The 26,045-nt window shown below is 43.5% G+C and overlaps 1 protein-coding gene across 1 annotated transcript; it reads right to left on the reverse strand.

The window, feature by feature from the left end:
* On the reverse strand, positions 1-26,045 carry SLC35F2 (solute carrier family 35 member F2). The gene is made up of 8 exons (XM_081860575.1): positions 25,698-26,045; positions 16,314-16,489; positions 14,516-14,643; positions 12,311-12,470; positions 8,677-8,833; positions 6,172-6,224; positions 5,321-5,475; positions 1-1,267 (listed from the first exon to the last, which is right to left on the reverse strand). Exons 1-8 carry the CDS (start codon positions 25,889-25,891, stop codon positions 1,019-1,021), a joined length of 1,272 nt encoding a protein of 423 aa, XP_081716701.1. The 5' UTR covers positions 25,892-26,045; the 3' UTR covers positions 1-1,018.

Here is a 26,045-nt window from a genome sequence, read left to right on the forward strand (position 1 = left end):
GTGGCTCGATACATTATTTATTGTGGCGAAAAAGACCACCTTCACATTTCCAAAAAGCTGATTTACACACGGGATTTTGCATCCCTCAAACTTAAAACACACCGAGTGTTTACCTGTTGAGCTCTCTGCCACCAGAAGGGGGGGGGGTCTACTCTAAAGTATATCTGAGATCCAAAAGGACAATACAATTTAATGAAGACAGAAACAGCGCCAATAGGGAGGCAGGCTCAGTGCATCCTTTAATTCAGATGGGTTCACCCTAGGTTGCTTCAATCAGCATCAGTTGCCAGTGCAACCAAGTGTAATTTCCCAATCTCCAAGTGTTAAGGTTCAATTAAATTATTGCAAAGATGATGAACAAACTCTGAATTTTAACTGTGCAGGAGTAGGAAATGGTTAACCAATTCAGTTTTTTTATAGAGATATAAAAATGTTTCTAGTCCTCATCACTTAATATTTAAAGATGGTTTCTGGCCCTCTCATGGTCTAAAGACAGGGATTCACAGCTCTTCACAGACACCTTTCTCTTTCTCCCTTTACAGTTTCCAGCTTCTCTTTCAGTACTGGCCATCTAACCTGTTTCGAGTCTCTCTTCCCTCTCTTCTCCTTTCGCCAATCTTGTTCTTGCCAAAAATATTCCACAGTCCTTCAAAGTGCAAACCTTGGACATTGGATAAATTACTCAAAATGAGCCATGAGTGCAATTTGGTTTCTTTAGTGTCGATTTTTCTCTCTCTCTCTACAGAGAGCATTGCTAGTCATTCCCTTAGTTGTCCCTACCTTTTTATTTCCCTGTCAGCTCCAAGGACAGATCGTCAGTGAACATGACTTGGTACAGGTGGTTCGACTAAGGATCCGGCCCTCGTTATCTCGCGGTGAAATTCTAGACTTTGGCATGACCGCAAACTCCACCGTAGGCATCTTTCCAGTTTAATCCAACCTAGCGCAGCATTACATTCATTATCTCTTGTTTACTGACATTTCCAAAGTAATTCCAGCAGCTCAGAGGCTGTGTGCTTCACAAGACGGTTAGTTTTGTGTCTAGCGCCTCCTCTGTCTGACTTCCTTCCTTGCTGTGTTGTGCAGGTGAGACGATGGACACATTCAGGTGGTTCTCTTCAATTTTTAAGGCAAGATTGTCAAACCCAGTACTGGATCCCAAAGGCAAGCTGGTTGAGGCGGCCTCTGCACTGCGGGTCGGCGTTGAGCAATACATGATGAATCCCACCATTATGACAGCAAAGGACAGGATATACAGTGCTGAAAACTGATAAAATAAGAAGAGAGAGGAAGAATCAGGGCGTCTGTATAGACAAATGCCTTGCGGCCACAAAAATCACCTTAAAACTCATTTTATTTGCCGTGGCTTTGAACTGAGCAGTAATACAGGACTTTTATCTGCTTGGCATTGTTTTCTACCGTGTTGCCAATTGTTCTGATTTTTAAAGTATTTTTATTGTACATTTGTATTTCAGAATTGTTTCAGTGGTGCCTGTTTATATACTTTTTAAAAAATTGCCTTTAGCCTGGACACCTCTTTAAATTGCCCGAGGGTGGCGCGAGGCAGAGGTGTAATAATAATACTAGTATTAATAATGATTTTATTATTTATATGCCACCCATCTGACTGGGCTGCCAGGCTTCCCCCAAAAATAGTAAAACACAACCATGCCACAACATCGCAACACCTTTTCACTTGCACCTTTTCCACTTAACCCAAAAGGCCTGTGAGATTCGGTGGACAGGGAAAGACGGAAAATTCTTATATCTTTACCTTTACCTTACATTTACCCCCTTTGCTCCCCTGCTCAAACTTACTGCCCACCTGACTATTCATCGCTGATGCAATGTCCAGTATCTGAGCAAGGGAAAGAGAGGACAGGGAGGGAGGTGGGAAGAGGAAAACAGGACCTCTATTTTCAACACTTGGCCCAACCCACTGCTCCCTCAAAACAGGGCATGGCCTCCAGGAGATGAGGAACACATCTCCTTTCCCAAGAGGCTCTGTATTCTGGCGATTGGAAAAGACCCTCTTGTTTGTCCAGGTCTTTGGAGAAGGCTGAATGTGGCTGAGGGCCGGCTGTTCCTTGTGTGTTGTGTCGTGAATTCTGTGTTTTAAATTATTTTATTGATATTATGTTGCATATTTTCAAGGCTCTTTTCTCTGTATGCTGCTCTGGACTCCTAAGGGTGCAAATATAATCAATTATCATCATCATAGCTCCTGGGCGTTATTTTTAAACTAGGGGATACCCCACTGTCAATCTGCTGGTGCCAGCCTTTAGCCTTTGCAGAGAAAAGGAGCCATCCTTTGAAGCGAAACTCCACCCGACCTCCTTTTCTCTCTCCCCGCCCCTCCCTTGACTGTTGGAACAAGCACAGCAGAAGCAGCGCCCAGTTATTTGGGACTTCTGAGATAACAGGCAAGGTCTCCATGGCATATCTGATGCTTCAGTGTGTTCTTTTATATTGTGCTGGAAGCTGCCCAGAGTGGCTGGGGCAACCCAGTCAGATCTGAGGAGTGCAAGTAATAAATGAAATAATAATAATAATAATAATAATAATAATAATAATAATAATAATAATAATAATAATAATAATAATAATAGGAGGGAAGTGGCTGTAGTAGCACCACTGCACCAAACCCAAAAGATGGAGGTGGCACTTTATCATCATCCCACCATGTTGAGTAGCATTCAGCTGGAACCCACCCAAATTAGGAGAGAAGCTAAGATATCCCTTGCCAAAGTCATCGGCTAATGGATGCTGCTGGGAGTCCTGGTCTGTGGCCATAACAACTATTCTTCTATAGAATCCCAGCCATCTATTTACACAGGAGAATGCAATGCGGGGATTGGGAGGGAAGTGCCCTCCTGAGATTTTGGAGTACAGTTCACATCACGGGGCCCCCTACATCTAGGGGGCCACCATTTCTCCTGCTAAAACTAAAAAGATGCACTTCAGGAAACCTACACAAATTTATTCCGTGCTCCTGATGAATGCAGCCGTTTCGAATTAAGCCTGTCTCCCTGGCTTCTGTCTCCTGGTCGTGTTAGAGAGTGACAGAGTGCTGGGAAAGTGCTGAGGACTGGCTCTTGGAGATGTTGATCCCCATCACCAATCGCCATTTGTGCAGAAGGGCACAATGTGCAAAAACAAAATCCTTTTGCTTTTATTATGTGTATTAACTTTGTTTCATTGCGTACAGTGGTGCCTCGCAAGACGAAATTAATCCGTTCCGTGAGGCTCTTCGTCTAGCGGTTTTTTCGTCTTGCGAAGCAAGCCCATTGACAGCTTAGCGGATTAGCGGCTTTTAGCGGATCAGCTGATAAGCGGCTTAGGGCTTAGGAAAAGGGGGGGAAAGGGAATAAACCCCACAGGAACTCGCAAGACATTTTCGTCTTGCCAAGCAAGCCCATAGGGAAATTCGTTTTGCGAAGCGCCTCCAAAACGGAAAACCCTTTCGTCTAGCGGGTTTTCCGTCTTGCGAGGCGTTCGTCTTGCGGGGCACCACTGTATTTTCATTTTGCATTTTTATGCTGTGAACGTCCCTGAGATCTTTGGGGGGAAGGACGGCATTCAAATTTAATAAACAAATGAATAAAATAATCCTGTGGGCAGCAGGATTGCTAAAGAGCTATAAGGGACACCTAATGCATATTAGTCACACATGTGGGTTCACTGTTCCCTGAGGACTTGCCTGCTAGAATGAACCCATCATTCAATAAACAGAAACACTGAAAGCTTCCCTTATACCACTGGTCCAGTATTGTTGACAGAGGCCTCCCGGATGTTTCAGACTACAGTCTGTATCTGCTCCAGCCAGCATGGCCAATGATTAGGGAAGATGGGAGTTGTAGCCCAAAATATCTGGCGGCACCAGCTGGGAAAGGCTGGTCTGTGCTACCGGGCAGCCTGTTCTCCAGGGTTTGTGGCACGAACCTTCCCAGCCCTCCCTGAAAATGTTGGGGTCTGAACCTGGGACCTTATGCATACAAAGCATGCGCTAGCCAGGCAGAGGCATGAAAATTCATCAGCATCATAGAATCAAAGTTGGAAGGGACCAAGAAAGTCATTTGCTCCAACACCCTGAAATGCAGGAAATATTTTTGCCCAGCGTGGGGCTCAAACCAACAACCCTGAGATTAAGAGTCTCATGCTTGACTGACTGAGCTATCCTGCGGGCTGAAGGGCAGGTGACTGACTGAAGCTTTAGAAGTGTGGAAAGTATGCCCTAATCCTCACAGAAACTTATTGGTCTTAGAAGCAAAGGCTGCTACTGGCTGACTTGGCCAGGTCTGAATGTTCCAACACTAATTAACTTAATGCGTTTCCCATGGATTCGCTTATTTCAGAAGGGTTTGCCTTTGCAATTCCATCAAGCAGCTCAGTCCGTGAAGTCAGGGAGGAAAGACCATGTTAACCATATTGCATGCAATTATTAACCTACATATGCAGCAGACCCGAGTATAATTAACTTGCATCCTGTCATAGATAATTGCATGGTGCACTTTGTCCCCAAATTCACATCTATAGCAAGACTATTAGGGCCAATTAAAGTCATGCCTGCATGTGCATGAAAGAAAATGTCATTATGATATTGAGCACAAAATTCTGCCCTAAAAGTACAGCTTGTGTGTGTGTGTGTGTTGTTTTAGAAGCAAGTTCCTAGACCTCATACCTGCAACGATATACTTGAAATAAGTGGGCAATGCCTATTGATATAACATACTGAGGCCCAGCGCCGAAGGCCTTCTGGCAGTTCCCTCACTGTGAGAAGCCAAGTTATAGGGAACCAGACAGAGGGCCTTCTTGGTAGTGGCACCCGCCCTGTGGAACGCCCTCCCACCAGATGTCAAAGAGAAAAATAACTACCAAATTTTTAGAAGACATCTGAAGGCAGCCCTGTTTAGGGAAGCTTTTAATGTTTAATAGGTTATTGTATTTTAGTTTTTTGTTGGAAGCCACCCAGAGTGGCTGTGGAAACACAGCCAGATGGGTGGGGTATAAATAATAAATTATTATTATTATTATTAGCCAGAGGAGGTACGAGACAAGGTTTCTGTGTTCTGCAAAGATCCTAGTCACTCCCCTTAACTACCACCACCAGGCAAAACAATGTAGCTGGCCAGATAAATTATGCAAAGTTAGAGAAATTATGCCAATTGATACCTGTGACAGAATTTTGCTGGGGTGGGTGCAGAATGTTAATTATTTTTAGCACAGAGCATGGACAGCCCTAGTTTAGATGCTAAGCCACAGCGATAATTCTCAAACATAGCTTAGCCCCAAATGTCATTGATCTGAAAAACTTGCTCACCTTGTAGTCGAAGAGAAAGAGCCCAAAGAAGAGGCTGTAGAGGTCAGCGGTCAGAATGCCCAAGTTGACGGATGTAGCGCTGGTTACTTTGATGACGACTGGCATGAAGCTGTATAGTCCGAACATGCACAGTGCAAAGGCCAGGAAGAGCAGCACTGCAAGGCAAGGGCTTAACATTTAAGGCACCAAATGCTGCTAATAGCATAAAAGTAGGAAAGAGGAGGACAGTGTATTCTCAGGAGCATTAAACCCGTGCGGCTACAGTGAGATAAGAAGATAAGAGAGGAGCCCTCCATGGTTTGACCAAAGGCCGAACTATGCCAGCATCCCATGCATGGCCAACTAGATGCCTGCTATGGGAAGCCCCAACACAGAAATTCAGCCCAGACACTGAGGTCCAGCTCCAAGGCCCTTCTGGAGGTTCCCTCGCTGCGAGAAGTTAGGTTACAGGGAACCAGGCAGAGGGCCTTCTCGGTAGTGGTGCCCACCCTGTGGAACGCCGTCCCATCAGATGTCAAGGAAATAAATATCTGACTTTTAGAAGACATCTGAAGGCAGCTCTGTTTAGGGAAGTTTTTAACGCTTGATGTTTTATTGCATTTTTAATATTTTGTTGTAAGCCGCCCCGAGTGGCTGGGGAAACCCAGCCAGATGGGTAGGGTATAAATAAATTATTTATTATTATTATTATTATTATTAGTACCCCGCCATCTGGCTGGGTTTCCCCAGCCACTCTGGGCGGCTTCCATAGAAACCAAAAATATTATTATTATTAGCAATAGTTCCTTCCGCTCTTGTTATTATTCGGCAATTGCACGGTTATTTGCTTCGGTGTTTCAGAGCACACATACCGATTCTCCAGTTCCACTGAATAGAAGCAATGTCTTTATGTTCCACAATGGCTCTACAGGGAAGGTGGGAGAAGAGGGAAGGAAAGAAAAGGAAAACACCGGCATTAAAATATGGGGGTGTGGTTTTCATAATGATCAACAGTTAATTATAATCAGGCATTTAGGTTATGGATCAACCCTATGAAGGCTTTCTTTGAAGCAAGCCCCCCTGAATTAGGGAGACTTACTCCTAAGGCAGTGGGCACTGGATTACAATCTCTGCGGACAACACACACAAGAGTAAACTTCTGGCACCTTAAATTATGAAGAGGTTTATTATGGTGCAGGTGAGCTGCAACATAATGTTGCTGCTTGTTTGTTATTTCAGCAACTCTATTCCATTCCCCTGGGCCAAACGCCAGAATTTCATGGTTACTGACCACACTGGACTGATTTGGGGCTTCTTCCCACTTTGGGTTTTCCCCCTAATGGTTTTTGGTACTTCTGCAAATCTCTGGATTGCCCCAAGACCACTGATATCTCGCTCTTATGTATGGGTGACACCATTTGGGCTACGCAAGTAGTGACTGGAACGAGAGGAAATGTTCCACCTGAAACTGTGTTGACTGAAGCCCACTTTATCGGCTATTTATTTTATTAAAATTTTTATATTCCACCTTTTGTCTGCTTGATGGAGCTGCAGAAGCAGCTAATACACTTCAGTAAAACAGTCAAAAGACAGAATAATAATCCCAAAAACCAACATTTGGAATCCAAGAAAAGCTGAAGCAGGCTGTCTCCTTGCTGAATCTTAAGGGCCAGTGCTGATCTCCACGCAGTATTAGGACCCTGCTAAGAATATCTTCAGGATTTTAATATAAACCCATAAAATAGCCCCAAGGCTGCAATCAGCGCACAGGCCTACTGCCACCTGTTTCTAGCGACTGCAGTGTTTGGCTGATCAAGAAGCAGAGTTTAATAATTGAAACATGTTTTTTCTTGTTGATCCATTAACAACAACCAGGTCATATTTGGCCTTAGTTAACTCTGTGGGATTAAAATGGTAATTGAATCACTCCCTTGGGAGAATCAATACTGCCTCATTCAAAGGCATGTTTGCATAATATTCTTCTTGGCTGGAACTAATTCATCATCCGCTGTAGATAAACACTTATTTTTTTAAAGTTGCATTTAATGCCTAGATGGTTATACAAAATGTTGCAGTGTCATAGAATGGCAGAGTTGGAAGGGGCCACCAGGATCATCAAGTCCAACCACCATTGCAGTGAAGAAATATTTAGCCCAACATGGGGCTCAAACCCACGATCCTGAGATTAAAGAGTCTCATGCTCTACCGACTGAGCTATCTCAGTGTGTGGACTTCTCCTGTTCAGTGTTCCAGTTAAAACAGTGACGCCTTCTTCCAGGAAACTCAATCTCATTTCACTCAAATTTTCCATCCCGTTTCCACCCCCACCACTGTCAGTTAAGCAAACTGTGCCCACTGAGCATGCTTGGTCTTCACTGGATATTTTTGGGGAGGGGGGGAGGGTTTCTACTCCTATGTACTTATGCAAACCTTGGTCCTTCCTAGAGCCTATTATACTGCCCTCTCGTGCATGGACGGTGCATTTTCGGCCATATAAGGATCAATACTTGTAGAATGAGTTCACCATCAGCATATGGGATTACTTTAAGAAACACAATTAAGGGCCCTTTGCCAACTATCAACACCATAGCTTCAAGTTTCATTGGAAAGATGCATTTCCAAAATAGGGTGGTCACTTTTTCTACGGACAATGGTGCCTTTCAACACTACTATAATGGGCAGAAGTCGGTCAGGTGAACCGATCTCAGCATGGAGAGATCAAGCAATGGGAAGAAGTGTTGGGTTTGTGCTTACCACTCAACTGTAAAAGATGCAAAAACTCTTGTCTCTAAAAAGATGGCAACGTGACCCAGAAAAACAAGATCTCGGCCCAGAAATGATTAATCCCAAGATTGTCTTTAATCCTACATCTAGTTCATTGAAAGTCAAGGAGATAATTTGAATGAATAATCATTTACAGGATTTGGCATTTCAAGGGACAGCACGTAAGCCACGAAAAGAAAGTTAAAGACACACCAGGTACGAGAAGAACAAATCAGGTAACAACTTTGATGTCTAAGGGTGCAGGTCACAACCCAGAGATCCCAACCTATAACTTTATGTTATTTTTGATATACAGAAGATAGAAGAGGTAAGCAAGTGAAAGAGATGGTGGAGCGAATTGGGGAGATGAGTAAAAGAAGCGATGTCTGCCCAGTCTCCCAATTTGGGAGAAAATTTAAATGTAAAGGACTTCTCCAGGTTGCATCCTGGCAACCCCACAAGACGCCTTTGCTCTTGAACAGGTTAGTGGCAATGCTAGCAATGGATTACTAATAACACACCCACCAATTCATGGAAAGGAAGAAATCATTCTGTGATGCAGAAGGTTTTTTGTTTTCTTAATTAGAATTAAAGTACGTATAATAGATCCTTACAGCTGCAGACCGCTGATAATAGTCCCAAACAAGCCCACCATTCCTAGAAACTCCACTCTGCTCAGATTTTTCACAATGTATTCCTCACTCACATTCGAAATGGCATATAAGGAAGCACCAAGGAGGACTAAGACATCGCCGATCACCACGTCGGTACCTGCACAGAAAATATAAATTGACACGCACAAAAAGAGGGAGGCTGCTGTAAAATCCAACTGGCAGGCATTTTTAATGGCAAAATCAGGTATAAACACACAGATCATTTTTTCAACTGTTTTTCTTTCCTTCAAGGAACTCAAGGTCTCCTCCTCCATTTTCTATATTCACAGCAATGCCATGAGGTAGCTTAGGCTGAGAGTGAGCGATTGTGACCACCCTGTGAGCGTCATGGCTAAATCAGTATTTGAACCCTGGTCTCCCAGGTCCTAGTCCAATAGTCTAACTACTACACCACATTGGCAACTACTGAAGTATTTAAAAAAGTGTGTTGGGTACTTGCCACAGAATCTATTTTCTCTTTCAGCTCAGAAGACATGACTGTGTTTGGACATCATGATAAACCATAGTTCATAAACCATAGTTTATCATGGTTAAAAAAAAACTGCCACAAGGAGATAAGAAGTTTCTTTGTTTTATCCAATGCAGTCGTTCTGCTTGAGCAACAGCAGACTTCTACTTGTGCAATGGAGCATCCTCCTCCTTTCTGCAGCCTCCACACACCATCAAAATCTGCTCCAACGGGGGGGGGGGAGAGGGCTGGAGCAGATTTGGGGTGGGGAGAAGAAGTCCCACTGCTCTGGTGGAACTCTAGGCACATACACTGAATACAACTCCCTACTTCCAATTAACGCCCACATTTGTGTCCGAACTTTTTTTTTTATTATTATTATTATTATTATTATTAATTTAATTTAATTTAATTTAATTTAATTTAATTTAATTTAATTTCTATACCGCCCTATACCCAAAGGTCTCACTGTGAAGAACTCTACACTGTGGTTAATTATATATCATGGTTTGAAGTCGGCCTGTTTCAAACAAGTCTTCGTCCGCTGCTGACCATCAGATCTTTGGAGAAATCTGAATTCTAAACAAAACCTTCTTTTCTGAAACATGGTTTTGTGGAATGTTTAAGTGCTGTATTGGTCTGGATATAGACTGGACTCCACCCCACCCCACCCCAAACCTGGCTTGGGGTGTAGGCCTATGTTTACGCTTAATTGTGGGTCAGGATATCTTGTTTTGCTGCCTTTGAAAAAGATCTCTGTTTCACGGTGCGGCCTGCATTTGTGGGCAACTTATTTTCAGACCAATATGTACTACCTGTTAGTTGGGCACTTTAGGAAACCAAGCAAAATGTAGTTAAGGGAAGAACAAGACCTTAAGTTCCCCCTCTTACATTAACAGCCTAATTTAGCCCTTTTGTAAAAAAAAATCAATACATCGATCTCCGTAAGTTCTCAGTAAATTCCTAAATGGATGCTAAGAGTATGACTGACCCTTTTTCGGTTTGCTTTTGGTGGCCCCGGGATTTAGAACTGTTTTACTAGCTGTAACATGATCCAGTTGTGGGATCTTGCTCAATATCGAATCAATGCTAAAAAAACACTGCTCTTATTAGAGACACAAGCTTTTTCACCCTGGCAGGGCTCCTGTTGCTTTAGCCAGCAGAATTTGATGCAAGTTTTTCCTATTGGCATGGCTGGGTTGTGGATTTCTGCCTCTCACACTGCTGGAGATTTGCCAGGAAACTGGGCCTTTCTAAGCAGAATGGCTTCAAATCTAGGATAGACTCTCCAACTGGAGCAAACCTGTGGAGCCTGAATGGCAGGTGAGAAAGATCTGACAGAGATCACTGCTAGGTTGCAGGTACTGTGGTTGAGAGGAAGCGTTCACCCAAATCCATAAAAGGAGAAGCCATCATTATGAAAGCATGCTCAGTACATTTCCATTCAACAAGGAAATACCGTATTTTTCGCTTGTGGTCTGCACCAGAACACAAGACGCACCCAGTTTTTGGAAGAGGAAAACAATAAAAAAAATATTCTGAATCTCAGAAGCCAGAACAGCAAGAGGGATCGCTGCACAGTGAAAGCAGCGATCCCTCTTGCTGTTCTGGCTTCTGTGATAGCTGTGCAGCCTGCATTCACTCCATAAGACGCACACACATTTCCCCTTACTTTTTAGAAGGGAAAAAGTGAGTCTTATAGAACAAAAAATATGGTAGTTCTTTGAGGTATTGTCAGCACTGCATCGGATGCTCACCAGGCCAATCCCGACTCTGCATAAGGTAGCGTCAGACACTCATTTATTGAAGTATTTCATTTATAATACCTGCCTGTCCTACCACAAGGTAGGAGACAGGAAGTGCTCCCTCAGAACAGAACAGAACAGGCTTTGTTTGAAGACCCAAGATAATGGAAATGACTCCAGGAGACTGGACCCCCAATAGATCTGAAATGTTGAGCTAAATTTCCTGCCCTATAAAATAAGAAAAAAGCTAGCAATGTCCCACCCATGGCCATACAGCAGGGGCAGGGAGGGGTGGTGGTATATCCTGCTAAATAACTGTTTTTAGGAAAGCTTGTCTTTAAAATCTGATCTTACTGGGGATTTTAAAATGTATTTTATGTAAATTGCCTAGAGGTTTTGTTGATTAAGCAGAACATAAATTGTGTGTGTGTGTATTAATTTAATTTCAGAGTCTTGGATTTTAAGATTATTACTTTCTTTAGAGATTTCTGTCCTTTGCCAAAAATACTCACAGGGCAGTTAACAAAAACAGGGTAACATGAAACCCTAACAAAACAGAAAGATTACACCAGTTCTCATGAACTGCATAATTAGTAATAATAAAAAAAATACTTATCCTATCAGACTCTGAAAGCCCAACAAAAAAGGTGGTGTTTTACCTGGAATCTAAAAGAATATAAAGATGGGGGGAGATGTACATAAGTTAACTTAAGAAAGTTTGTGGAAGGTTTCCTGCCGTCTTCCACTCCCCCAGCCCCCTACATTTTCCAGGAAGGCTCCCAGAGGCACTTCCCAAGGGAGAGAGACAGAAACCTTTTCCTCTGTGAACTTCCTTACCTTAGCATCCAAGCCAGAATATACATTTCAGAACCATGCAGTAGTCGGCAACACATTTTCAGGCATTCTGATTCCATGCATCTTTTTATTTTTCAGCCAGTGATACCAAAAGCCCTAGCACTTCAGAATTCAGGCTTTCTCAACTAAGCACAGAGCAGCAAAGAACACTGATTGGAATTCAACACAGTACTAAATGCTGGCAGTGTGCAAGACCCCCCCTCCTGCCCAAAACCTTTTCTGGGTTGCCCCCTCCCCAACCCTCCAGGAGCAGACTTAGGGGGTGTGAGGCGATTCACAGGGGGAAGGAGGAGTGCCATTGCATTAGAGGACCTCATTTTGTGCATTCAACAGCTTAGTTGAATCCCGCCCGTATATTTCCCCATCGAAAAAAGAACATGGTTATTATTTCCTCAAAGCAGAAATACTTGACATATTCTGGAATTACTGAAAATCTGATTCAGAGGAAGGATTTGAACACTCAGAGGATTCTCCCATGGACACAATGTTTTTCGCATTTCACCATGACATTTTCTCCAGCCCTTACCTTCCCCATTGTGCCTCTCAGCTAACACGTCCGCACCGACCATGGTGCCTACTCCCAACAGGCAGACAGCAACCGCAATGAAATGGATCAGTTTGTATCTTGCGCGGAGGATGAACCACGATAAAGCCATCAGCACAGGAATCCCAAAGCAGTCTAGGAGCTGCCATGTACAGAAAGGCATACAGTCCGGTCATAAAAAGAAGGGCACATGAGGACTAATAACTCCTCCAGGTGGCAAATATTCAATTCATTATTATTATTTTTACTGAAATTTGGAAAGAAATACAAAAGATTCCTATTGGATATCTTTGTATCAAGACTAAATAGCTAGTCTAAATAATCTAAATAAAAACACAGAGCTGTAAGAGCAGACATAGGCAAACTCAGCCCTCCAGGTGTTTTGGGACTACAACTCCCATCATCCCTGACCACTGGTCCTGCCAGCTAGGCATGATGGGAATTGTAGAGTCCCAAAACATCTGGAGGGCCGAGTTTGCCTATGCCTGAGTAAGAGGGAGAAGAACAAAATAAGAAAGAAAGGAAAGATGGGGGAAGAGGGAAAGAAAAAGAAAGAGGAACTTTCAATTCTTCATCTGTCAGCTGTAATAATACAGAATTATTCAATGCATGCACTCCAAGATAACATAACACCCAACAAATCCACCTTCTGTAAACCAACATTATCTTCAATCTTCAAGCCCAGATATCATAACTTCATTTTCTTTTTCATGCAAAAAGTCTCTAAGAAGTTTCCAATCCATGGGAAGACATCGGCAAATTAAACAAGGTCGAAACTAGCCAAGCGGTTTTTGTGTCTTTTGATGATGGGGCAGCAATAATAATTTATAATAATAATAATTTATTATTTATACCCCGCCCATCTGGCTGAGTTTCCCCAGCCACTCTGGGCGGCTCCCAATCAAGTGTTAAAAACAGTACAGCAAAACTAGTTCCTTATGCGTAAGGTACCTCTCATGCTTAGCATATATTTAGAACAACAGTATTGTCTGGGGTGTTGATAGTTAAACCAGCCCTGCTCTACTCCCCCCTCCCTCCACACACACATATACTGAAATATGTCTCCCTCCTGTAGCATCACTGACCCACAGAATTATATCTGGCATTCGCTGCTTGATCCGTTCACCCTGTTCAAGGAGAGATGGCAATAGGGGTGGCATTGCAGCTATTTTTAACAGAGACAGCCAGGTTGGTGGCATACAACATTGCCTTTAAACAATCTGCTGGCGTCAGCTTGTTCCACAGGGGCCAACCCCTCATGGATCTCTATCTAAGGCGACAGAAGCTGCAATGTTTGCATTATGTTTCTTCCACAGCCAGGCCCTACACATGTTTACTCAGAAGTAAGTCCCACTGAGTTCAATGGTGCTCACTCCCAGTGGGGCATACCAAGAATTGCTGTAGCCTTAATTACCAGGAAACAGCAGCGAGCATCTCACCATTATCAAGACTCAAAATCTACAAAAATACTTCCTCAAATTGAAAACAACCAGACGAAGCAAAAAGGTATCTTTTATCCAGAGAAAGCAGCTGGAAGACTCCCATGGAGAGGATGTTTTGAGCTGGAGAGGATGTTTTCTATGTATTTGTATTAAAAGTCATTAGCCAGTTTTCAGAAAATGCATCTGCTGCCCCGTTAACTAGGGGACACCTTTTTAATCTACCAAAAGGTTTCTAACGGATGAATTGGGTAATCACTGCTGTCCTAATTTTAGACAGGACTCTGTTGGATGTTTACCCTCAAACACTGAAACAGTGCTGGAATAGGAGGCCACAGTTCAAATCCCCAATTATGCTCATTCGTGGGTTTTTTGCATCTCTCCCGTGTAAAACAGTCCTACACGGTCTCGAGATTATGTGATGACACTGAGCCTCTTCACTGTCCACTCGTTCTATTTACACCCCTATCTTTCCTTGAAGGAGCTTCTCCCCACCTCCATTTTATCCTCACCACAACTCCATGGGGTAGGTTAGGCTGAGAGAGAACTTGACCGGCCCAAGGTCACCCAGTCAACTTCAAGAGGCTGGGTGGCGATTTAAAGCATGGAGTCTCCCTAGGCCTAGCCCATCACTCTGACCAATACATCACACTCGTTTATCGGTGGCTCTTCACACACACACACACACACACACACACACACACACACATTTTTAAAGTGTCACAAGACTCTTAGCTCTCTATTCTACCTGGACACTTGTTAGGGTGGTATACTGGTAGGCTTTGACGATGGAGTAGTTGGCTTCAACGTCAACTAATCCAAGCAAAATGTACTTCCACCATTTCTTTCGCAGGATCTGCCAGAGGTTGTCGTCATCTGCAGAGAAAGCAAAACACGCATGTCAACATTTAGGCATGGGTCTGCTCTCTGGTCCATCTCTTCTACAGAAGCTCCCTCTGTATCCCCCCAAAAATCTGAGTTACATTTGATAGTTTTATTATTATTTCCTCCAAGGAACCCACAGTGACATATGTGCTTCGCCCCCTCTCCATCTTTGGGCCTGTGAGGTAAGTTTGGCAGAGAGCTGGCAACTGGTCCAAGGTCACCGAGTGAGCTTTGTGGCCAAATGGAGATTTGAACCCTGGTCTGACACTCTAAATGCTACATCACACGGTCACACATTTGCCCAAGGAGGCATCCTTCTCTAGGGCTGTACTATGTTCCAAAGCTCCTCAGAGAGGCCTACCTTACCCATTCTCCGACAGCTTTACATTACCATGTGCAAACTTTTCTTTTCGACAAGCATTTGACCAGACAAGTTTTGATATTTTCCCCGCCTAGCGTGGCTGGGGAAACCAAGCCAGACAGGTGGGGTATAAATAATAAATTAATAATAACTAATAATATTAAGTTTACATTTTTTTATTAGCCGCCACTCATTTCTATTTGTCGTTCGTTTTTATTTTACAATACAGTGCTTTTATTGTCTAGTTTTACTAAGGGAAAAGTGGAGTACCAATACTTTCTACCGATATAAAATGATAAACAATAAAAGTTTATTTAGCTGTTACGTTTACAGTTCACCTTTCCACTGGAAAAAGAACAAACACCACCCAACCTGACTAACAGTAAAAATCGTAATAAAAAATGACCAATCCACAAATAATGTTTTGAAACGTTACTTCTAAAACTTATTTTATCCATACTGTGATAACATATATTATGTATACTTGTTTTTAAAGCCTGTTCATTTTATTGCTTTTTTTCTTATGAGTATTTCTCTTACACTATTTCATGTAAACTTCTTACGAGAATTTTGAAAAAAATGATGTGGTGTATAAATCTTGCTATATAAATAAATAAAATCTAAACATCACGTTGTTTTTTTAAATGGCACCTTTAGGGAAATACCATGTGGAAGGGAACTCTCCATAAAACATCCCCGTGAGGACAGAGTATGAATAGTGGGCATGGAATTCTGAGAGCAGAGGTTAAGTGAAATGGAATGGAGAATCCTGGGCTGACTGACTGGAACAAGAATGCAGTGTTACCTTGGTTCTCAAACACCTTGGTACTCAAACAACTTGGAACCCAAACACTGCAAACCCGGAAGTAAGTGTTCTGGTTTGTGAACTTTTTTTGGAAGCGCCGATTTGAGTGCCACACTTCTGTTTTGAGTGTGACGCTGAGGTCTGTCTGTTTTTGCTATTTATTTTGTGTTTTTGCGGCTCTTTTTGGTTTGTTTTTGTGACTGTGTGGAACCCAGTTCAGCTACTGATTGATTGTGTGACTGCAGTACATTGTTTAATACTTTCATTTTATGGATCAATGGTCTCGTTAGGATAGTAAAATTCATGTTAAATTGCTGTTTTAGGGGTTGTTTTTAAAAGTCTGGAACGGATTAATCCATTTTGCATTACTTTCTGTGGGAAAGCGTGCCTTGGTTTTGGAACGCTTTGGTTTTGGAACGGACTTCCGGAACGGATTAAGTTTGAGAACCAAGGTCCCACTGTACGCCACAATTTTGTGTCGGGGCCCACTTGTACCTTTTCTGAAGGCCAGAATCATTGTGTACACGAGGAAAAGCAGGCAATAGTTGATGAAGCTCTGCAGCATTGGAGTGTTGACCTGGTACTTGTCCGCCAAGTACTGGCTTGTAACCGCAGTCCCACATATGAACAGTGAAAGTATCTGACCCAGGAATAGCGTTTTCACAATATGCCTGCAAATGAGAAAAGTTTAGAGGACCATTATTCTTCTTCATGCATTTTTATTATTATTAACCACATACCAATAATTGGGAGCTGCTTCTGTTACCTCACGTCACCAAGTGAAGCGAAACTGTACCAAGAAAAATCATGCCTGTGACCCTCTAAATTTTGTTAGACGTTAGCGCCACCATAGCTGACCATTGAGCAAGCTGGCCACATCTGAAGGCCCACAGTTTCCCCACCCCAGCCCAACAGAATGATCTGGTTTAGCATTTTTTATGGATTATTATTTTTTTACTGCAAATGTATTAAAAGGGGGAAAATAAAAGGGGGAGACACATAAAGAACGGGAAAATAGAAACCACCACAAACCCATCAGCTCACAGTCACAATTTATTTTATTCACATTGCGTCAAGCAAAGCTAAACACTTTGAACCTGCCAAGCTTGCCTAATACTGTATTTGCACTTGGCATCCATCCACTGTTACTTTAGAAACCAAAAAAAAATTCCTCAGAAAATTTTTCCACATCGCATTGCTAAGCACCTCACAGATTCAAAAGCTTCTCCAGCAGATTCCTTATGCTTTTTATTGTGTATAGCGAACTATGGAGTCACTGCAAACCAACCTGCGAATTCATTACTTTAAACTCAAGAGATGCCATTTAAACTTATTTATGTAGCATACATATTTCTAATTCATTCCTAGGAAGCTGCTGGAGAAGTTTATAAAGTACCGTATTTTTCGCTCTATAACACGCACCCGACCATAACACGCACATAGTTTTTAGAGGAGGAAAATCCGTAGGCATGCCACCCGTGGGCATTCCCTCCATAACACGCACAGACATTTCCCCTTACTTTTTAGGAGGAAAAAAATGAGTGTTATGGTGCAAAAAATACGGTAATTGAAACGACAGGGGTTATTTCAGTCGAAAGTTCAAAAGGCGGACCGTGACACTATAATTATGACACATCAAAAGCTTCAAAAGGTATAAAGAAACCGATAAAGAGATAAACAAACACACATAATACAAGACACAAACTGCAAGCCTGTGCAATATGTCCTATCAAAATGTTCTCAGCCTATCAACCATGTATGGTAGCACAAGCATCTCCTTTTGCAAAAGAGAGAGAGACCGTGAGTGTGTTCAGCATTCACAATTCACCAGGAGCATTTTGAACCCGGCTATTGACCAACTGAAGATGCCCCGGGCACCAGGATAGCTCCTGACATCTCCACCATCTGGAGCTGCATACCTGGGGATCTTGACTGTTTTCACACACTAGCAACACATCCTCTGGAATGCTATGTGTTATATTTTATCTGTTTGATAAATGAATTTCAGTAACCAAAAATTCGCATTGCAAAAATACAATTTTCGAGCCAACTGGCCCCAAAATGGCAACTAGGCATTCTGTTTTGGCGACTGTAACCATGGTTTAAGGAGCCATTTGACACCTAGCTTATATTATCTGAGTTTCTAACACTGTGCATGTCTGCTGAAGCACTTAACAGGCCCACAATTCATCCAACAATGTGCTGCTTTTTATTTGGTAGGTTGTAGGCCAGGGAATTCAGAAGTGAAATGAAAGTCACAGGGCCAAATACATTTTCTTTAACACCACATAGGAATCATCACCACATCTCTATCCCATCTTTTAATCAAAGAAAGTGGTTCTCTCCCTCTCAATGCTACCCTCCCAACAACACTGTGAGGTAGTTAGGTAGGTTAGTTTAGAGAACATGAACTTCATGGCTGAGTAGGGATCTCAACCCTGGCTTCCCAAGGTCCTAGGAAAATCATGATTTAATGTTAACCATAGTAAAACTTCAGGTGCCTGATTCACAATCACTTAAGCTTTGTTTACTGCATCACAGAAGAGTTAAAATCACCAGAGAGAGCAGCTAAGCCTTAATCACTCGCAGTTGTGTAGCTTTGGGGGCAGCGATGGTTTCTTAACCATAATTAAGGAGGGGGTTCAGGTTCTGCACGTATTGCTAGGCCATGTAAAAGACATTTCGCAGCACAAACTTGTCATCGCCTGCAGAAAACAATCAATAGCGAGATTAATAGATGATAAAATGACGACTTTCTGAGGTGCTGGATAAATTATTAATAATGAGAACACATGTTATTAAAGGCAAATGTGTGGAATTAAATAACCTTTTATAGGGTTTTAGAAGCACGGCGAAGAACGCTGATGGCAAAAGCTTTAGTTTTCCACATGGAAAGAACAGAAAACACACATGCATAACCAACATCTCCCTCTCCACTAATTCCCCTAATTGTGCTACTGATTGATTACCTATTGATTACCACTGTTCTTATCTATTATTTATCAGCCTATAAATAAAAGAAAAATAACCTTCCCCTCGCAAGCACTTGGATGCATCTCTCTGGCCCGCTTTGCAAAGACAGTAAAGATTAATTGCTTTGGCTCCTTTCTCGGATGAGGTAATGGCAGTGATCTCAGGCAGACATTTAGTTCTACAACGCATGGCTTTGATTTATTCCGCCGGCCATAGACCACAAAAGCTTGTCCCGCTCATTAGTTGTCTCATGTATAGTATACTCCTGCCCAGTCATTTCATTCCTCGGGAGAGACACTCTCAGTAGTGGCTTGTGATCCAATGGTTCGATTTATGTCCTTTCAGTGTGGCAGAAGCTGCCCCTTGGAATGCGCTCCCAATGAATGTCCGGCAGGCTCTTGCAGATCTGGCACTTGGGCACCTGCTTAAAACTCATCCAGGCTTTACCTGAGGGGTAATACATGATGATGTATTAATCTGATCTACTGATTTGTGAGGCATTTTGTACTTGTCTTACGAATGCAATTTTATTGACAAATTTATGCCTTGTTCACTCACTGCCATGGTATTCCCCACCCTCCTTAATGGTGGTATATAAATCTTTGCTAAATAAATAAATAAATGGATATGGGTTGCACCTCTTTGGCTCCGCCTCAATGGCTGAATGGCCTCCTTACCAATGACACCATCGTCCATTCTGAAAATACACACTCCAGTGGCACAGGCCTCACTTCAGCAGTTTTATTCCACACTGCTGCAGGATGTATGAAAATCAGGCAGGCTAATCAGGTGGGTCCTCCATTTCTCTCCCTTCCAATTGCTGGCCAGATGGTGAACAGGTGGGGAAGTCCAATGAAGCCTGACCTACCTGCATTTTTCAGATATTCACTCATATACTGCAGCAGCTTTGGATCACACCAAGTAAAACATCTCTTGCGGTTTAGAGGCATCATCCACTTTCCAATGAATTGCCTGTTTATCACTCTGCTGTCACTTTGGGAAGCAATCCCAATCGGACTCAAACTCTATGAAATTCAAGTTTTCAGGCTGCTCTTCTGTTTAAGAGAGCTTTAGTCTGCTCAATTTTGAAGAAAATTAAGAAGTAATGAGTAAGCCACAGCGACGTTTCAAAAACATTGCCAAAAAGGCAGTCAGTTCACTCTTCTAGCTCACAAAGCAGCTAAGCGAGTTTATTAACTCACAACGCGAGACAGGAAAGTGTGACTGCAGGTAAATGTTTTAACCGTTACGTTAATGGCAATCCAGGCAGGCGTTTATAAATTAAGAGGGCGCTCAACTGTTGCGCCTGAAGCCTAAATTAACTTAAGAGTTGGTTTTACTCCAGAAGTGCCGCATGTACAAATGGCAAGAGAACTTGTGGAGTTGCAATAAGTTCAATATATTTTGGATGGAAGCTGATGACAGGTGATTTTCCCATGCACCTGCTAATATTTGCACTGGATTCTGTTGAAGAACTCCTCCTACCTGATCAAAGTGAGAGAAGATATAATTAAGCTGTTTATTACGATCAGGACTGTGATAAGTGCTAACTGGAAGTTCAACAGTCTCACGTTGTTGTACCCACCCTTCACCATCCGATCCCAAGGTGTGGCACAATAATTTAAAATTCAATATTAAAAACCATTCGACACAAATGACTAACAGCAACCTATCTGAGCAGATGTGTTATGCGCTGACAGGCTCTCACTCCTGTTTGCAACCATGCCGCAGCATTCTGCATGAACTGCAAGGGAAGCCCCACATAGGGTGCATTGCAGTAGCTCAATCTTGAAGAAACCATTGCATAAACCAGTGTGGCCAATTCAGGAACAGCTGTAGCTGCTGTACTAGTGGCACTTCTAGCCACTGAGACTACTTGGGCCCCCAGTGACAAAGTTGGATCCAGAAGCATCCCCGGACTACAAACCTGCTCCTCCAAAAAAGGAGAATGCAACCCTATCTAGGGGAGGCAATTGACCAGTTTCTCAGGCACATGGCCACAGAGCCCCTGACTTGCTAGGATTCAAGCTCCGCTTGTTTTCCTCTCCTTCATCTCACCACTGGCGCCAGTCCAAGGGACTGCATGGCCTCTCCCAATTCAGATGCTATGGAGAAATAGAGCTGAGTGTCATCAACATACTGATGGCACCTTTCCCTAAAACTCCTAATGACCACTCTCAGCAGTTTCGTATTGACATTAAATAGCATTGAATATAAGATAGTGCCCTGCAGTACCCCATTATGTAATCTCTAGGGCATTGAAAAGCACTCTCCCAATGTTATTCTCTGGTCCAGGATTGGATCATGGTCAATGGGATAAAGAGCTGATGAGAGATCAAGAACAGGAACAGTGTTAGAAACCCAGATACGTTAAATAGGCACCAAATGGCTCCTTAAACCAATGTTACAGTGGCCAAAATAGAACATCTAGTTGCCATTTTGGGGTAAGACAAGAGCTAAACTCTCGTTTTTCCAAAAACAGACTGGCTTTGATTGATCCTCTGTTCAACACCTGGCTGGTTCAGATGACTACTTGGAGCTAGGTTAAGAACTTTTGAGAAATTAAATAAAAAAAGTCACTTGATCCAGGGACTGTCCACATATCTACTCGCCTATTCTGACCTTCTTTTTCTTAATGGCGGACATTCATTCCACAGTGAACCATGATGTTGTTCACTGCCCCTCCTCAGGCTGCACAGAAAAAGCATTTTGGCTCCTGAAATTCATTCCAATTGTGAGGATAAAATAGAACCAATAGAATTCTACAGAATGTGGTTATTAGTGTGTGAAAACAGTCAAGACCCAATGATCCCCAGGCAGACACCTCCAGAGATGGTGGAAATGTCAGGTACCCTCCTAGTACCCAGGCATCTCCCTCCACTTGCTCGGGGCAAAATAAAGCAATGAAAGAATTCAATTAATAATAATAATAATAATAATAGTAACAGCCATGGGCAGGAAAAGCTGCAGGGGTAATGGGGGAGTTGTTATTTAGAGTCACAAAATGGTGGGAGGCCTTTCTGCCATTTTTCTACTTTGAATTCCCTTTTCCCAAAGAGACTTTAGAAAGTTGCTGTGGCCCTAAGTTTTAGTGTAGGCCTTAAACTGGCCTCTGTCTTGTTCTGGTAAGGCAATTCTTATGTTGTCATAAGACAGTGGTGGGCAATCTTTTTTCTCTCCACAACAACAGGAGTCAGATCACTCTTGCCTGAGAAGTGAGCTGATCACTTGCAGAATGCCTTTAAAATTAGGCCAAAATTAGGTCCTTGGTATCTCCACTGTCCTAAAAGAGTGGTGCAAGAAAATTCCCTGTTCTTCACCATGCTCTTAGTCACTGTAAGGCCTAAATTAACTTTTTTTTTTTGGTCACGGGGGCTGTAAGAACAATGGGGGACAATCCAGCATAATTTAAGTACTTTAAAGGACCACTAATTTAAGAAAGAATGGGACGCAGGTGGCATTGTGGGTTAAACCACAGAGCCTAGGACTTGCTGATCAGAAGGTCGGTGGTTCAAATCCCCATGATGGGGTGAGCTCCCATTGCTCGGTCCCTGCTCCGGCCAACCTAGCAGTTCGAAAGCATGTCAAAGTGCAAGTAGATAAATAGGTACCACTCCGGTGGGAAGGTAAACGGCGTTTCCATGCGATGCTCTGGTTCGCCAGTAGCAGCTTGGTCATGCTGACCACATGATCCGGAAGCTGTCTGCGGACAAACGCTGGCTCCCTCGGCCAATAAAGCGAGATGAGCGCCACAACCCCAGAGTCGGTCACGACTGGACCTAATGGTCAAGGGTCCCTTTACCTTTACATTTAAGAAAGAAGGGGTTTAACATGGGGTTTGAATTTCCAAGCAACATTAGCTAGGATTAAAAGTACGTCCACTTTAGCCAAGGCATTTCAGAAACTCAGTAATTTGGAATCTTCAGATTGAAGAACAGAATCTAAGCAACAACTACTCAGTTGTGGTTAATTGTTCTTCAACCTGTAGCTACTATATCCACAGGCCTCAGCCTTCAACACCAGTTGAAACTGTTGTATAATGTCCTCACTCCCCTTACTGCAACGACATGTTGCAGTCTGAAGGCCTTTTGACGCAAGGGCCTGCCATTCTGCAAAAATATATCACTTGACCTTTCTTCCAGGAGATAATGCAAGGTTCTTCGTTTAGAATAATACAAGAAAAAACTTGGCTGCCAGTTTAAGAAGCAGAAATTCCTTTGCAATCTGCTCTGCAACCTGGACCTTAAACCTTACAGAGCAATAATTTCCATCAAAAGGTCTCAAGCAAGCAGTTTTATCAATCTCCTATATCGCTTGGCTCTGAAAGAGAGGAGAGCACTGCCTGAGACAACCCCCCTCCCTGTAAGATTCATTTGTTTAATCGTTTGGAATTCTATAAAAAACAAAGGAAAAAAGGTTACAGAAGCGGGAGACAGGTCTGAAGTCCAATCTGGTCAAGTCCCAGTATAGGGATAAGAGCTTAACCCTTCTTCACTTCACAGAAGGGAGGCAACAAATCATTAGCTTTGCACAAAGCACAGCAATATCTAGCTATGACATTGTCTGTTTATGATGAGAGGGACGGTAACAGTTCAGGTAGGAACATTAGGCCAACTTCCATTGTCACACAAGCGTACAACCAGTGATGTTTTTCTAGAAAAAGGTGCCAGACCTCATCATGAACACCTCCCTTGTTCTCTTATATAGGCAATGGCACCCACCTAAGAGGTGCTGGAACTGAGTTTCAGGTGGAAAAAAAGCCCTCCGTACAACCTGAACAACAAAGCAATTTCCAGTCCTAAAAGCGTATTCACCAAGCTGATCCAATAAAACACATTGCCATACCAGTCTTGAGATCAACATCCCCACTGCCTTGCCCTCCCCCAATAAGCAGCAGGGACCTACCTGCCAAAAGCTTAGCGGTTCTGCCCCACCCAAATAGCCACTTTTGCCTCAGGTGAGCTCTGTTTGCAGGGAGGCCTCTATGACCAACTGATTGTCTAGGCCCTGCCGAGTGCTGTGCACAGACCTGCGATTATACCTTTTAAGACCAAGAGGATGCTACTGCCATCATGCTTCAACTTTCCCAGACACATTTGGCCAACTGCTGTTGACAACAGAATATTGGACAAGATGGAGCAAGTCAGTTGCTCAAGACCATGATCTTGGAGTACCAGGCAGAGAGAGGTGTGGACTGAACCTATGTTTCCTGCACCTACACCCATTTCAACAACGACAAACAAGTAAGACGGAAAGGTAGGTGACCTGACCATAACCACAAATGGAGCACAAGGCAGGGTGGGTGGGCAAAGCTAATCCACTAATCATTTCTCCTTCAATTAATTCCCTTCCCAGATGCCCCAAATCAATCCCTCAGCTTTTTGGGTTTTTTACAAAGTTCACACAGTTTTGTTGTTGTTGTTTTTTAGTCGTTTAGTCATGTCCAACTCTTCGTGACCCCATGGACCAGAGCACGCCAGGCACTCCTGTCTTCTCACACAGTTTACCATCCAATTAATTAATGCTTCAAATACACATTCCAGCCAAGATTATTCCCCCCCCCAGATCCTCCAATCAATTTCACAGCAGCTGGTTCCTCCCCCACCACAAAAATTGAATTTCCTACTCAGATACCGCCCCCCCCACTACCCAATCAATTCCGATGGAAAAACATTAGGTTTCCGCCTGTTCCTTGCAAAAGCAAATAGATGCCATATTTTCTGCTAGGCTCTCCTTTGATACTCTTTTACAATAACAACCAATATTCCATTATTCTGTCTGCAACTTAAAGGAGCAAGGCTTACAGAGCAAAGAAAACCTGGAATTCAAAACAGCCATCCGATACTGAATCGCCAGCCGCCTAATGCATCAGCCTCCCACTACTTTTGTTGCACCACCTCTCTGGCTACTCCACCCATCGGCCACTCAGGTGTTGGGGCATGCAAGTACAGTACCTAGCTGCAAACATTTTGTTCTTGTTCACTGGCACCAACACCTCAGCCCAGACCAAGATACGACGTACCTATGCTCCCTTGCATCCTTGGCAAGGAGATGTATTTTGTGGTGATTTTTGTGCCCTTGGGCTGAGGACCAACCTAACCAATCTCTAGGTTTGCCCCTGCCCACACCCTAAAGAAACTGATCTGCCATCATATGGGCCTCTGGAAGTCTCGTAGGTCCCTTCAGACATTTGTAGGGTGTAGAAAGCTGATTTATGCCAGGTCAGGCTATCATCTAATGTAAGGAACATAAGCTGCCTTAGACAGAGTCAGATGATTGACCCACTTAGCTTAGTACTGTCCACACTGACTGGCAGCAGCTCTCCACGGTTTCAAGCAGGCATGCGGAGGAGATGCTCCTCCAGTCAGCCAAGGCCCTTCCCCACTGTCTACTTTCCAGAGCCTCTGCCAGCAGCATACACAAAATAATAATAATCAGCCGGGAACATTCTGCCTACATAGCATATGCTTCACCGCTCCCCAAATAAATAAATTTCTTTATTCTTATCAGTCAGCCATAAACCACTAAGACTTAAGCGGATGCACGAAGGCTCTTGTCCGAATACCCCGTGGCGCTCACGAACTAACCACAAAAAAACAAAGTACGCCTTGAGCATGTACAGAGGGCACAGCCTCAGCCAGCCAACCCCAACCCACCCTACTCAAGTGGAAGGATTCCTCCGCCAGAAAGTGAACAAACTTGCTTCCCACGTGAACATTTCCTTGTTTCCACCCCCACACAAAAGCAGAAAGCGCTCCGACCGCGTGCCGCTTCAGAAAAGCACGTGCGCCACGGAAGGCGCAGCCCGGAAGCGTAAAGATAACAAAAGTCTGCTCAAAATCGGGTTGTAAACCCTCGAAGGGAATTGATCGGGTGCCAGCGCCTCGCTCGCCCTTTTGTGCTCACCAAGAGCAGAGCTTGTCCCGGACACGTGTCAGAAAGCTGCTGCGGAGGGATCGTGGGGAAGCGGCTGCTGGTGTTGGTGATGCTGATGATGATGTTGATAGTGCCGCCGCCGCCGCTGCTGCTGTTGCTGCAACTGCCGGCGCGGCGGGGTTCCCATTCTTCAGCTCCAAGGAGGTCGAAGGCAAGCCTTCCATCGCAAGCGGCAGCCTGAGCGCAGATCCGCTCTGGAGAGGAGGCGCAGGCGGCAGAAAGCGGCGCGCAGGAGGAAAGGGAGGGGAAAGGAGGCGGGGCCGCCGCTACTGCTGCTCGGCCGACCTCCTCGGATTTGCTGCTGGGTGATGCTGCCGC

The sequence above is a fragment of the Podarcis erhardii genome, assembly GCF_964252035.2.
Source record: "Podarcis erhardii genome assembly, chromosome: 4".
Taxonomy (NCBI): domain Eukaryota; kingdom Metazoa; phylum Chordata; class Lepidosauria; order Squamata; family Lacertidae; genus Podarcis; species Podarcis erhardii.

Excerpts from the sequence above, each read along its gene's own strand:
- SLC35F2 (XM_081860575.1), bottom strand. The coding sequence starts at position 25,891 with ATGGAAGGCTTGCCTTCGACCTCCTTGGAGCTGAAGAATGGGAACCCC. Across the intron at positions 14,644-16,313 it reads GATTCTGGCCTTCAGAAAAG|ATGACGACAACCTCTGGCAG; the intron begins GTACAAGTGGGC and ends CTTTCTCTGCAG. Across the intron at positions 1,268-5,320 it reads TCTTTCTCTTCGACTACAAG|TTTTCAGCACTGTATATCCT; the intron begins GTGAGCAAGTTT and ends TTATTTTATCAG.